General features: G+C 22.8%; 2 protein-coding genes across 4 annotated transcripts; both read right to left on the reverse strand.

Annotated features, from left to right (window-relative positions):
* Positions 1–1,289: 1,289 nt before the first annotated feature.
* Positions 1,290–3,862, reverse strand: LOC123267176 (cytochrome c oxidase assembly protein COX20, mitochondrial). 3 transcript variants are annotated; one of them, XR_006509993.1, is made up of 3 exons: positions 3,778–3,862; positions 3,240–3,709; positions 1,290–1,748 (listed from the first exon to the last, which is right to left on the reverse strand). XR_006509993.1 is itself a non-coding variant. In XM_044731715.1 (2 exons), exon 2 carries the CDS (start codon positions 3,689–3,691, stop codon positions 3,323–3,325), a length of 369 nt encoding a protein of 122 aa, XP_044587650.1. In that variant the 5' UTR covers positions 3,692–3,709; positions 3,778–3,862; the 3' UTR covers positions 3,236–3,322. The 3 variants fall into 3 exon arrangements, 2 of the variants coding, with proteins under 2 accessions (XP_044587650.1, XP_044587652.1); XM_044731715.1 differs by lacking the exon at positions 1,290–1,748 and having other exon boundaries at positions 3,236–3,709; XM_044731717.1 differs by lacking the exon at positions 1,290–1,748 and having other exon boundaries at positions 3,236–3,709; positions 3,796–3,816.
* A 1,225-nt stretch (positions 3,863–5,087) lies between these two features.
* On the reverse strand, positions 5,088–10,579 carry LOC123267154 (fatty acid-binding protein, muscle). Its single transcript, XM_044731697.1, has 4 exons — positions 10,463–10,579; positions 10,289–10,391; positions 6,295–6,569; positions 5,088–5,335 (listed from the first exon to the last, which is right to left on the reverse strand). The coding sequence occupies exons 2-4, from the start codon at positions 10,359–10,361 to the stop codon at positions 5,282–5,284; spliced, it is 402 nt and encodes a 133-aa protein (XP_044587632.1). The 5' UTR covers positions 10,362–10,391; positions 10,463–10,579; the 3' UTR covers positions 5,088–5,281.
* Positions 10,580–13,031: the final 2,452 nt, after the last annotated feature.

A 13,031-nucleotide genomic window follows, 5' to 3' on the forward strand; every position in this document is an offset into this window, starting at 1 on the left:
ATAATAATAATAATAATAATAATAACCCATAAATAAAATAATGAATTATAATTTTTTTGTAAAAAATTAAATAATTAAAATTTTTCTTCTTTGCTAATTTAAAAATTTTTTAAATATTTTTAACTAAAAAAAAAAATGTTTAAAACAATCGATTCTTTCTTTTAATTTTTGATAAAATTCAGAAAATTAAAATTTTTATACAACACTAAATTATAAAAATTTATAACATAATAATAATACTGATAATAACCCATAACTAAAATAATAAATTTAAATTTTTTACAAAATAATTAAATAATTACAATTTTTTACAAAAAAAAAAGTAAATAATTAAAATTTTTCTTCTTTGTTAATTTAAAAATTTTTTAAATATTTTTAACTAAAAAAAAATATTTAAAACAATCGATTCTTTCTTTTAATTTTTTAATAATAACTTAATTTAAAAATTTACAAAGTAATAATAATAATAATAACTTATAAACAAAATAATGAATGATAATTTTTTTGTAAAAAATTAAATAATTAAAATTTTTCTTCTTTGCTAATTTAAACATTTTTTAAATATTTTTAACAAAAAAAAAAATATTTAAAATAATCGATTTTTTCTTTTAATTTTTGATAAAATTCAGAAAGTTTAAATTTTTATATAACACTAAATTATAAAAATTTACAACATAATAATAATAATAATAATAATAATAATAATAACTCATAAACAAAATAATAAATTATAATTTTTTTTGTAAAAAATTAATTAATTACAATTTTTTTTGTTAATTTAAAAATTTTTTTAATATTTTTAACCAAGAAAAAATTACTTTAAAAAATGGGCCTTTTTTCTAAATTTAAAATAAAATTTTACACAATACAAAATTTTATTACAAGCCATAAATTAAAAAAATTTACAACATAAAATAATAACCCATAAATAATGAATAACAAATAAAACCTTACCATGATCTTCACAGCGAAATAATTTGTTAACACCAAGTACAAGTAAATAAATTCTTCGACTTAATAATTTCTCAATTATTAGTTAATTCTATTGAGAAACGTTAAAAATAAATTGAATGTATTATCTCTTCAGTAAGAAGAGATGATTTTATTATACAAGTACCTCTCTTCTAGCTCTATAGACTGAAGAAGTTGTAAACAGAGTCTATCGGGCCGGCGGTAAATAATCCAAAGGCACCAATTAGAATAATGGTAATGAAAATGAAAACTATAAAGAAAATTCGTGTGAAATGTGTTGGATCGGATGAATATTAATTTTATGTGAAGGCCGGGTAGATTTTTCCATAAATTCAATTTATTTGATATTTGTTTGCTCAAGGCGATTAGAGTAATGCAAGATTGAGAGATTTCGTGTTATTATGTGATATGTGATGTCTTGATATTGAGAAATTATAAGATAATGTAGGCAATCTTTTTGGGATGTGCTGAGTGAATGGAGCATCTCTTTTTCTCTTCATTTGATGAGATGACGCTTCATATCACCAGACAGTTCTGGATACGATGGATGAGTTATTTTCGGTTATATTAGTACAGATGTTTATGGCTTTTCTGATTCAGACTCCGGAGACCAGTTGGTATGTCGAGTGTGGAAACGTTAAACTTGAAGTCCCTGTTCAAGGTTGGCCGCAATAAAAGGAGCTCTTCTAAATTTAGACTTGTCCGTTTACGTTGTCCACGTAACCACGCTCGTGCCTGTACAGGCATTTTATTTTATTGTGATTGTGAGTGGGATCCTGTACAGGTACGCAGATATTATATTATGTGGAAGTTAAATTGATGGTGATAATAATAATGATGAAATTTGTCGAGGAAGGGCGACCGGTCTCCATTCAAAAACTATTTTTTTTTCTTCCTTACTGGAAATTTTATAAATTAACAAATTTTTTCGTCTTTTTGATTACTATCACAGATTATTTTTATGTATAAATTTTAAGCTTTTAGACTCATTAATTATAGTTTTTTTTTTTTTTAAGAAGAAGAAATTTATCGAGTTGTCAGTATGCTAAGTTGGGATTTTTTAGTTCGAAAAAAAGATAGAGTTAATGAGGCTAAAAGCTTCTGGTTTTTTAGTAAAAGGAAACTGATAAGTTTTTAAATTTGCTTAATTATTTTAGATTTGAAATTATTTAATAAGTTTTTTATTTTATAATAATTGATATTTTTTCTGGAAAAAAAATTAATTTTTTTATGCTGCTCAAATAAAAAATTTAATGCAATAAAAAATTATTATAATACTAAAATTAACTGTTAATTTTTTTAATTTTTATAACAAAAATTTCATATTAAAAAATTTTTTATAAAATTATTAAATTTCTATTGATTTATTAATTAGAAAAATTTACACTTATTTTAATAAACCAAAATAATATTTAGAATGAAAGTTTCATGCCATCTTGGTCAAATGACTAGTGGATCTAATTCAAGCCGAGAGATGGACACTTCCATCTTCCCTATTGGTCGAGAGACATCCTCTCTGTACATAAGTTCGATGGAAATCTATCAAACTTGAATACTAGTAAAGCTGGAAGCTTGTAGTATCTATTCGAGTAATAAAGATGTTAATTGAAATGAAAGAAATGAAAGAAATTTGAATGAGAGTAAAGACAAACTTTGAAAAAATAAATGGGGTTGGTTGCCAAGCCATATATAATGAAACTTTCATTATATATATACAATCGGTCATGAAAATATCTTTAATAATAATATTAGAGACACTAATTTAAAAAATTATTATAATACTAAAATTAACTGATAATTTTTTCAAAATTTTTATATCAAAAATTATCTATAATTGATTTTTTATAAAATCTCAAAAATTATTAAATTTCTATTGATTTATTAATTAGAAAAATTTACACTTATTTTAATGAACTAAAATATTATTTATATTTAAAATTAATTGAAAATTTTAAGAATTTTTATAACAAGTAAATTATTTTTATAAATTTACACTTGAAATTTTTTTTAATAATATAACTTGTTGTAAAAATTTTAAAAATTATCTTGAAATAAAAAATATTTATTGATAATTTTAAAATACACATTTACTAAAATAATTTATAATAAACTCCAAATTTATATTTTAATTGGATCAGCATAATAAAAATTGATTTTTTTAATTCAATTTTAAAATAATTATTATTATTTACCTGAAAAAAAAAATGATCACTGGAATTAATAAAAATAAATTTAATAAAATAAAAAAAAATATCAAGACCACTTACTGTCAAACTGAGCATATATTTTACAAAACAGTCCTATGTACATATATTTTTTTACAAACCCGTAATTAAATTATAAATTACTTCTACTTAGTCTGAGTCTTGGCGAGTTCTTCTATTTGTTTAAGTTTAGCTTCCCGGTCTGCACCCTCGAGACCCATGGAGTCTTTCATATAAACTCTGAGCTGCTTAGCCATCATGTCATCCTTAGCAAATCGATACCGACAGACCGAGAAATATACCAGGGTAACTCCAAAAGTCGAGCCTATGAAGACGTGAGAAGCCAGTGGTGTTCTGCTGGTGAACATAAACGTCAGAATTCCACACCCGAACCCGCTGCAGATTCCGTACAACCAGCTATTCCGAAAGCATGGGATCTTCGTAACATCTCTGCCGAATATTATAAGGCTCTTCTTGTTAGTTGTCACTGACGCGGCATCTGTTGCTTCTTCCATTTTTTTATTAGTTATTTTCTGAAAAATTTATTTTTTTTTTTAATTTTGCTTTTATTTACATTTGATTAGTTTGTAAATTTACTTACCAGGTATAGTTTACTTACAGACTAGTGATTGCACAGGTTAGAGTAATTGTTATTGTTGGACATAACCTAAAATTAAAAAATGGCGGGGAATATTTAAAATTTTATTTTTACTAAGTGATATTCACTTGAGTAAATGTTTACAAAACAAGTATTTATATTAAAATTTAGAAATAACTTTATAAAAATTCAAGCTTTGATAATCTATATTATTAAGAGAATAAGTAAAATTTTGTGGCAAGTATTTATAAGATAAAATGGGTTTTTATGTTAAATTTGGTATCGTTGGAAAAGTTTTGACTTAAATTTGTGCCTATTCATGGTTTTATATTATTTTCACCAATAGTCAATTTATGATGATAAGTATTTAGGCTGCATTCGAAAATGCTCTATCTCTAGATACATAATTAAGAAATGACCTTGTATCTCGTGAACTCTTGACATTTTTTAAAATATAAGCTCATCCCGATGTTACACTCATCGAGACCTTTCATTTGAGTACCCACATCAATTTTTCATATATTTTATATATTTATATATATTATATATATGTATGTATGAAAAATATATCAAAAATGCATGTGGGTACTCAAATGAAAGCTCTTAATGAGTGTAACATCAGGATGAGCTTATATCTTCAAAAATATCAATAATTAAGAAATGACCTTGTATCTTGTGAACTATTGAAATTTTTAAAGATATAAGCTCACCCTGACATTATACTCATCGAGACCTTTCATTTGAGTACCCACATCAATTTTTCATATATTTTATATATTTATATATATATGTATATGTATATATGAAAAATATATCAAAATGAATGTGGGTACTCAAATAAAAGCTCTTGATGAATGTAACATCGGAATGAGCTTATATCTTTAAAAATGTCAATAATTAAGAAATTGCTTTATATCTTGTGAACTATTGACATTTTTAAAGATATAAGCTCACCCCGACATTACACTCATCGAGAGCTTTCATTTGAGTACCCACATCAATTTTTCATATATTTATATATATTTCATATATATGAATATATGAAAAATATATCAAAATGCATGTGGGTACTCAAATGAAAGCTCTTGATGAGTGTAACGTCGGGATGAGCTTATATCTTCAAAAACGTCAACAGTTAAAAAATTACAGTGTAATTGAACAAAAATCATTCTTTTATAGAACAAAATTTTATTTACTAATAGTTCACAATTTTAATTTTTTTCATTTCAAATTAATTTTATTATTATTATTAAAATTTTTTATCAAGGATTAGAATGAAATTTTTATTATCAAATCTCAATAATTACACAGAATAAATTAATTTTAGATATTTATTGAATACAAAGTACTTTATATTCCCAAAAATTCATTATTTATAATTTGAATCGTAAATTTTTATAATTATATTAGAAAAAATAATAATATTATAATAGCAGAAAAGTAGAAAAAATGATAAATTGATAGTGGATCCACTTGGTGCAATAGCTTCTGAAATAAAATTATCTTCTTATGCTTGAAGTTTGTAGACACGAGTACAAACGATGTCGTCTACTTTCATGATCTGAAAAAAATAAAACAAATAATAAATAAAAACTAAAAGCAATTTTTATTTAAATAAAAAAAAAATAGCGATTGATATCAAAATAAAAATAATAAAAAATTTTATGTAAACTCTAGTCTCATGTTCATTATTTTTATATCAAGCAAATTGATATAAATCTCACGCGATGTTCTACAAATTTTTTTCAATGCAATATTATATTTTTAAAAAAATTTTTTCTAAACAAAATTACCATCTGAAAAATATAAATGACAAAAAACTTTTTTTTCTAATCTAATCTTTTTTTACTACACTAATTTGAGTTTTATAACTTGACGCTAAAATTAACTGATAAGAAAAATTTAACCAAGAATTTTATCATAAAAAAATTCTTTAGTACTTAAAGAGTGAAATTAAATTACCGAAAAAAAAATTCCAGACTGCCGGTCTGTGGGTACGATGAACAATTTAAATTTCAAGGGTACTTAGAATAGAACCGGTCTAAAATTAGCGAGTATTGAGCTTGTATAATAAAAGTATTGAGTCCTTAAAATAAATATTAAGTGAATAATTGAATCATGGTGACTAATTCGCTCAATCAACTGTCATCAAGTAAAAAAGTCGACACGACATTACATTACTTGATTGCGAGTCGTTATCCCTTCTTTTCTTCAGGCGATACTTTAGAAATATAATATTTTATAACAATAATAGATTTAAAAAGAGTATTATAGCCGGTACTTTGACCAATCATAAGAAATTACCCGTATAATTAAAGGGCCAAGTACTTCCTAATAATAACAATTAAATAAGTATATAAATTAAATGTCATTGAATATCCGTCTGAAGGATTATTTTTTCTTCTTTTAGCAACAACTGATCTAACTGATGTCTAATTTTATAGCACGGTGTGGCGTAAAATAAAAAATAAAATCATGTGTGGTAATAACGCTACGAAGTGTTGGTTAATAGGTACTAACAGCAGTCATTTCCGTAGGAGTGAACTCTCGTTCAATGACTGTATCTTTTTCTCCCTTTTGAATGTGACTCATTTTATTGCCATCTAAAGTTATGACACTCTTAACTTTGCGGCCATCCGGTGTCTCTTCGTCAAATTCCTCCCCGAGCTTGAACTTAACTTCAGAGGTCTTGAATGTACTCGTTGTCTTCAGAGTGTACAGGTCGTTGTCGTCTTTGGTCAGCTCGACAACTGGGCTCACACTTGCTCCCATTTTACGGGTCACCAGGCCGACACCTAAAAATTATAAATTCATATCTTAGAATAAATTTTATTTTATGTTTATGCATACAACTCATTTATAGACTGGTTATTATTTTTATATGACTTCTATTGATGGTCTAATTTACGAGGCAAGGATTAAATGTCACTTTTTATAAGTCAAGTTAATTGAGCTTTTAATTTAGTGACTTAATGTTTTTTTATTAGATTTATTAAGGAGGAAAAATCTTTTTGATTAATAGAAAATTTTTTTTGTAACTTATTTTTTAAAAATTAAAAAAAAAATTTTTTTATAATCTATGTTATTGAGAGAATAAAAAAAATTTTGTGTCTAGGATAGTCATATGATAAAATCGGTTTTTTTAGTGAAATTTAGTGTCATTACAAAGGTGTGATTAGAATTTGTGCCTTTTCAAGATTTCATATCATTCTCACCAATGGTCAATTTATTATGATAAGTATTTAGGCTGCATTCAAAAATTCTCTATTTCTGGATACATAATTAAGAAATGACCTTGTATTTTGAGAACTACTGACATTTTTAAAGATATAAGCTCACTCCGATATTACACTCATCGAGACCTTTCATTTGAGTACCCACATCAATTTTTCATATTTATATATATTATATATATGTATATATGAAAAATATATCAAAAATGCATGTGGGTACTCAAATGAAAGCTCTTGATGAGTGTAACATTGGGATAAGCTTATATCTTTAAGAACGTTATTAGTAAAGAAAGTGCGGCACAATTTGATGAATGTCTTGTGAACTATTGACATTTTTAAAGATATAAGCTCATCCCGACATTACACTCATCAAGATATTTCATTTAAGTACCCACATCAATTTTTCATATATTTCATATATATTATATATATGTACATATGAAAAATATATCAAAAATGCAAGTGGGTACTCAAATGAAAGCTCTTGATAAGTGTAATATCGGGATGAGCTTATATCTTTAAAAATGTCAATAATTAAGAAATTACTTTATATCTTGTGAACTATTGACATTTTTAAAGATATAAGCTCACCCCGACATTACACTCATCGAGAGCTTTCATTTGAGTACCCACATCAATTTTTCATATATTTATATATATTTCATATATATGAATATATGAAAAATATATCAAAAGTGCATGTGGGTACTTAAATGAAAGCTCTTGATGAGTGTAACATCGGGATGAGCTTATATTTTTGAAAACGTCAATATTTAAGAAAGTACAGTGCAATTTTACAGAAGTAATTATCATTAATGCAAAATTTTCTTGATTTATAGTTCACAAGTCACATAGTGACTGCAAGGTTGCTAGTTTATTTGCTTAACAAATAATAAATTTTGCAACTATCTAATAGTTTTATTATTAATAAATTGAATAATAATTAATTGACAGTAAAAAATTAATAAATTGCAAGTCATTAATTACTTCTTAACAAACCTAATAATTGATTCATTTATTCATTACATAAAAAGAAAATTTCAATACTCAATTTTATTGACTGACAACCATTAATTTTTTTTTTTTACAAAAAAAAAATATTGATCATTAAAATGATTAAATATTTAATAATAAAATTAAAAAACTTCAAAAATAAATTTTCAGACAGTTATTTCAAAAATATTCCATTAATTAATTTATTAAAGAAGAAATATCAATGAAAATTCACGAAGAAGAAAGTGATAAAAAGAGATATAATAAATATTCAATGTTAAATCAATAAAGTGAACTCTTAACTGGAGTAAAAGAGATTAGAGTATGGACTTTGACCTCTAAAATAATTATCAATCAGCGAGTTATCTCAGTACAAGTATTTATCCTTAACTTTCTTTTTATCGCAATAAAACGTTTTTTTTTATGAATAAAATGAAAATAAAAATAACACTAACAAATTAGTTAATATTAAGTACAAGTGAAAGTACTTTTATCGATAACTCAGGTATTTAATTAGCGATAAAATTTAAAAGGAGAATCGATTATATTTTAGTGGCTGCACAAATTATTAAAATGAAATAAAAATAATGATGGTGATATTATTTTACAACTAACGGATTCTTGTTATGTCAATTATGTAAAATCTTAAACTCGTAATGATAATATTTGATTCTGGACGAAAACATTTTGTTGTATAATAGATGATAACTTTATTGCCGATAAATTGTTAAGAAATCTCGGGGATGAGACACATTCTGGACAGTAAAAGTCATTCATGCAATAAACGTTGATACGTTAATAATAAGCTGTAGCCAATTTTCGCACATAATGATAGCGTGTCATGAGCAAGCATTTGCGATTCCCGCCCAGTTAAGTCTCTAATATTATTTTTATTATTATTATATACATCATGTTTGCTCACTGTAAATGTGTAGATAATAATAATAAAATTGCTCGATTGTAAACAATGATATCAAATTTATCTTGAATTTTTTTTTCTGTAAAATACGAACAAATCTTGATTTAATTTTTTCGCGTGTAAATTAACTATTGATTTTTCCGGCAAATTATTATTATTATATTTTCTTCCTGCACTGCAGTAGTATAATTTTTTTATTACAAAAATATTAATTTAAAAATAAAAAAATTAAATAAAATTTTTTTTTAAATTAATAAAAATAACTAAAAAAATTTTCAATCTTAAAAATTCATCAAATTAACAAAAAATCGAAAATTACAATATAAAAATCATTAAAATATTTTAATAATTTTTTTATTACAGAAAATATTAATTTAAAAATGAAAAATTAAATTAATTTTTTTTTTTAAATTAATAAATATAACTAAAAAAATTTTCAATCTTAAAAATTCATCAAATTAACAAAAAATCTAAAATTACCATTTAAAAATCTTTTAATAATTTTTTTATTACAAAAATTAAATTATTTTTTTTTTAAATTATTAAATTATTTTTTTTTTAAATTATTAAATATAACTAAAAAAATTTTCAATCTTAATAATTCATTAAATCAACAAAAAATCTAAAATTACCATTTAAAAATATTTTAATAATTTTTTTATTACAAAAAATATTAATTTAAAAATGAAAAATTAAATTAAATTTAAAAAAAAAATTAATAAATATAACTAAAAAAAAATGAAGAAATTAAACGAAATTTTTTTAATAAATTAATAAATATAACTAAAAAAATTTTCAATCTTTCAAACAAAAAAAATCTAAAATTACCATTTAATAATCATTAAAATCTTTTAATAATTTTTTAAATTGCAAATTAGTCAGATTAACTTCCTGCAAAAAAATGTTTTTTTTTTTGTAATTTAAAATCACAAATAAAAATAATAAATCCATTTGAAATAATTTAACATACTAAATGATAAATAATAATATTAAATGTACCGAAATTTTTTTTACGCATAAGAAATTCAAACTAGACAAATATAAAAATAAAATAAGCCATTATAGATAATTAATGCCACGCAAATAAATTACTAAGATACAAAAAAAAATCATAAATATATATATTTATAATCCTGCACGGTCATCACTAAAACACCTGGGTAATTACAGTGATTAGAATAAATAGTACGATTTGTCTGAAGTAATAATTGAAAACGCCACTCCTATTTTTGTCAATTACTAAGTTAATTATCAAAAACTAATTTTTAGAGCCTGTAATAAAGATAAAAAATTACAAAAAAAAAATAATTAAATTCTACACTTTATTATTTTATTTTTTTTTGTAAAAAAAAAAAAAGCCGGTACTCACCCAACGCCTTCATCATTTCGTCGAATTTGTCGCTGCTAAAAAGCTTGTATTTTTTTCCCAAAAATTCTGCCATTGCTCTGGATCTATTTAACTATTTATTAGTCTGTTAAGGATTAAAAAAAAAATAATCAGTATATAAAATAAAAAATTACAAGTTGTAATTAAGATTATTACTTTAAGGGTCGGACTAGATGCTTTCTGGACTGAAGCGTAGCGACTACTGAGACTTTATCATTTATATTGCCAGTGAGACCCCAAGCTCAATGTTCAATGCACAATTTGGTCTATGTATTGTCCATATATATATATATATATATATATATATATATATATATATATATAACTATATATATATATGTATATATATATTTATGTGTACATACATGCCTCAGGATTTAGTATTGAAGCCGGTAAAAACGATCACCCACATGCTATCCTATTTCCCATACAATAAATCCTACTCTGCTCCAATTTATACTAAATCGCATGATATTATTATATATATTTTATACTTAATTCATCATTGAGCTAAATTTACATTACATTCACATATAAAATATATATAACGAAGAATTTATTCAGATATTTTTTATTTAGTATAATTATTATTTTATCACCGTGGCATCAAATAATCAATAGCGTCGAGTGTAATGCAAATAAAACTTCGAAATATTTATTATAAAAAATGTATTTGCATAAGTATTTTGAAATACTGAATAAATTATTTTTAAAATCAAACTATATTTTTATTTTTATATATGGTTATTTTATCAGAAGAAAAATTATTGGGAAAAATCGGAGAAAAAATTAATCTTTATAATTTAAAGATATCTGTCAATTTTTTTTATTTTTATAACAAAATTTTAATAAAAAATTTTAGATCTAGAAATTTTTAAAAATTACTGTAAAAATTAAAAAAAAAATTTTTTTTTGTAATTAATTTGTTATTAAATTAAAAAAAAAAATTCAATTGAATTTTTTAGACATTTATCAATTTTTTTTTTTATTTTTATAAAAAAATTTTAACAAAAAATTATAAATATAGAAATTTTTTTTAATTAAAATTAAAAAAAAAATTCAATTGAGTTTTTTAAAGAAATCTGTCAATTTTTTTTAAATTTTTATAACAAAATTTTAGTAAAAAAAATTCTAAATTCAAAAATTTCAAAAAATTACTGTGAAAATTTTTTTTTTAAATATTTTTTTTTTTTTTGTAATTAATTTGTTAAAAAAATAAAAAAAAAAATTATATAGAATTTTTTATACCTGAAAAATTCATTCTTTGGGTTTGTAAAAGATATAAGAATGCTACTTTTAAAACCTGTACCGCAGCAGACGTGGCAACAGGGTGTAAAAGGTGTTAGTTACACGTATGTCGTATATGAAAAAGATATCATATATGTGTAAAGTTACGCAGCGTACCCGCAACCGCACTTCCAGACTGGCAACAATGTAAATTTTTGAAATTTGTGATTTTCTGGATTAGCATCCTCATATTTTAATCTAAAGATTTATTCCGACGAGAATTTTTAAGTTGCGGCTTATTAATCTCTGAAATTAAGACATTATTAAAATTTTAAATTTTATTTCATGAATGTAATTATTAAGTATTACATTTTTCCTTAACTTTTTTACTTTATTAAAAATTTAATTTTGAAATTTTTTATTTATTAATTTTATTTGTAAAATTAATTTAGATACCGAGTGTGGTGTAAATATTTTAGTTCAGATGGCAGCGTTTGATGGAGAAGGAAGAAATAGAGAGTGTTTCTTTTTTATCTACTATTTTTTAGTACTGATTTGAGGCTCCAGAGGACAGCTGGCTGAAATCCGAAATTGAGAAATAAAATTTTTGACAGAAACATAAAAAAAAACATCAAGACTGTTCAGAAAAAATGACAAGTCTTAAAAATGGTAAATTAAGTAATTAATAATTAAATTTTTTGTATAAATTAATTATTTAAAGAAATTTTAATTTATTTTCAGGGATTTTTTTTCAAAAATTTGGATTACTGTTAATAAAAAAATTTATTGCTTTTAATGTTTCATAAATTTCATAAATAATTATGTCTTGTCAGCAAATTGCAAAGAAGTTATTTTTAAATAATAAACAAAGTAAATTTGCTGGTAATTTTTTTAATGCAATTTTGATTTAAATGAAGAAATACGTCTGATAATTATTTTTACTCAACAAATTTTTATAAAAATTAATTTAATAATTTTTTTAACAAATAAATTATGTTAAAAAAAAAATTGACATGTAGAAATTTTAAAAAAGTAAAAATGCAATTTTTACAAATTTGCTTGTTAAAAAAAATTAAAAATGCATTTTTTACAAATTTGTTTGTTGAAAAAAATTAAAAAATTGTCAAGAATGCTAACTTTAATATGAAAATTAATTAAGCAGATATTATATAATTTTAAGAATTTTTTTAACAAATAAATTATGTCAAAGAAAATGAGGAAAAAAATTGACATTTAGAAAATTAAAAAAAAAATCCAATTTATTAGAAATCATTTTTCGGAGCAAATTTATTGATTAAAAAATTGTCAAGTGACTGCTCACTTTAATGTCACCAAATTTCTCCAACAATTATGACAAGAATAAACAATGATTTGCTATTTTTAATAAAAATTATCAATTTTTTTACATGAAAAAAAATATTAAAATTGGTAACACTGTAAATAAAACAATATTTATACCGCATGCGCATAAAAAAATGAGATATGTACACAAAGAATA

Source organism: Cotesia glomerata, linkage group LG6, assembly GCF_020080835.1.
Source record: "Cotesia glomerata isolate CgM1 linkage group LG6, MPM_Cglom_v2.3, whole genome shotgun sequence".
NCBI lineage: Eukaryota > Metazoa > Arthropoda > Insecta > Hymenoptera > Braconidae > Cotesia > Cotesia glomerata.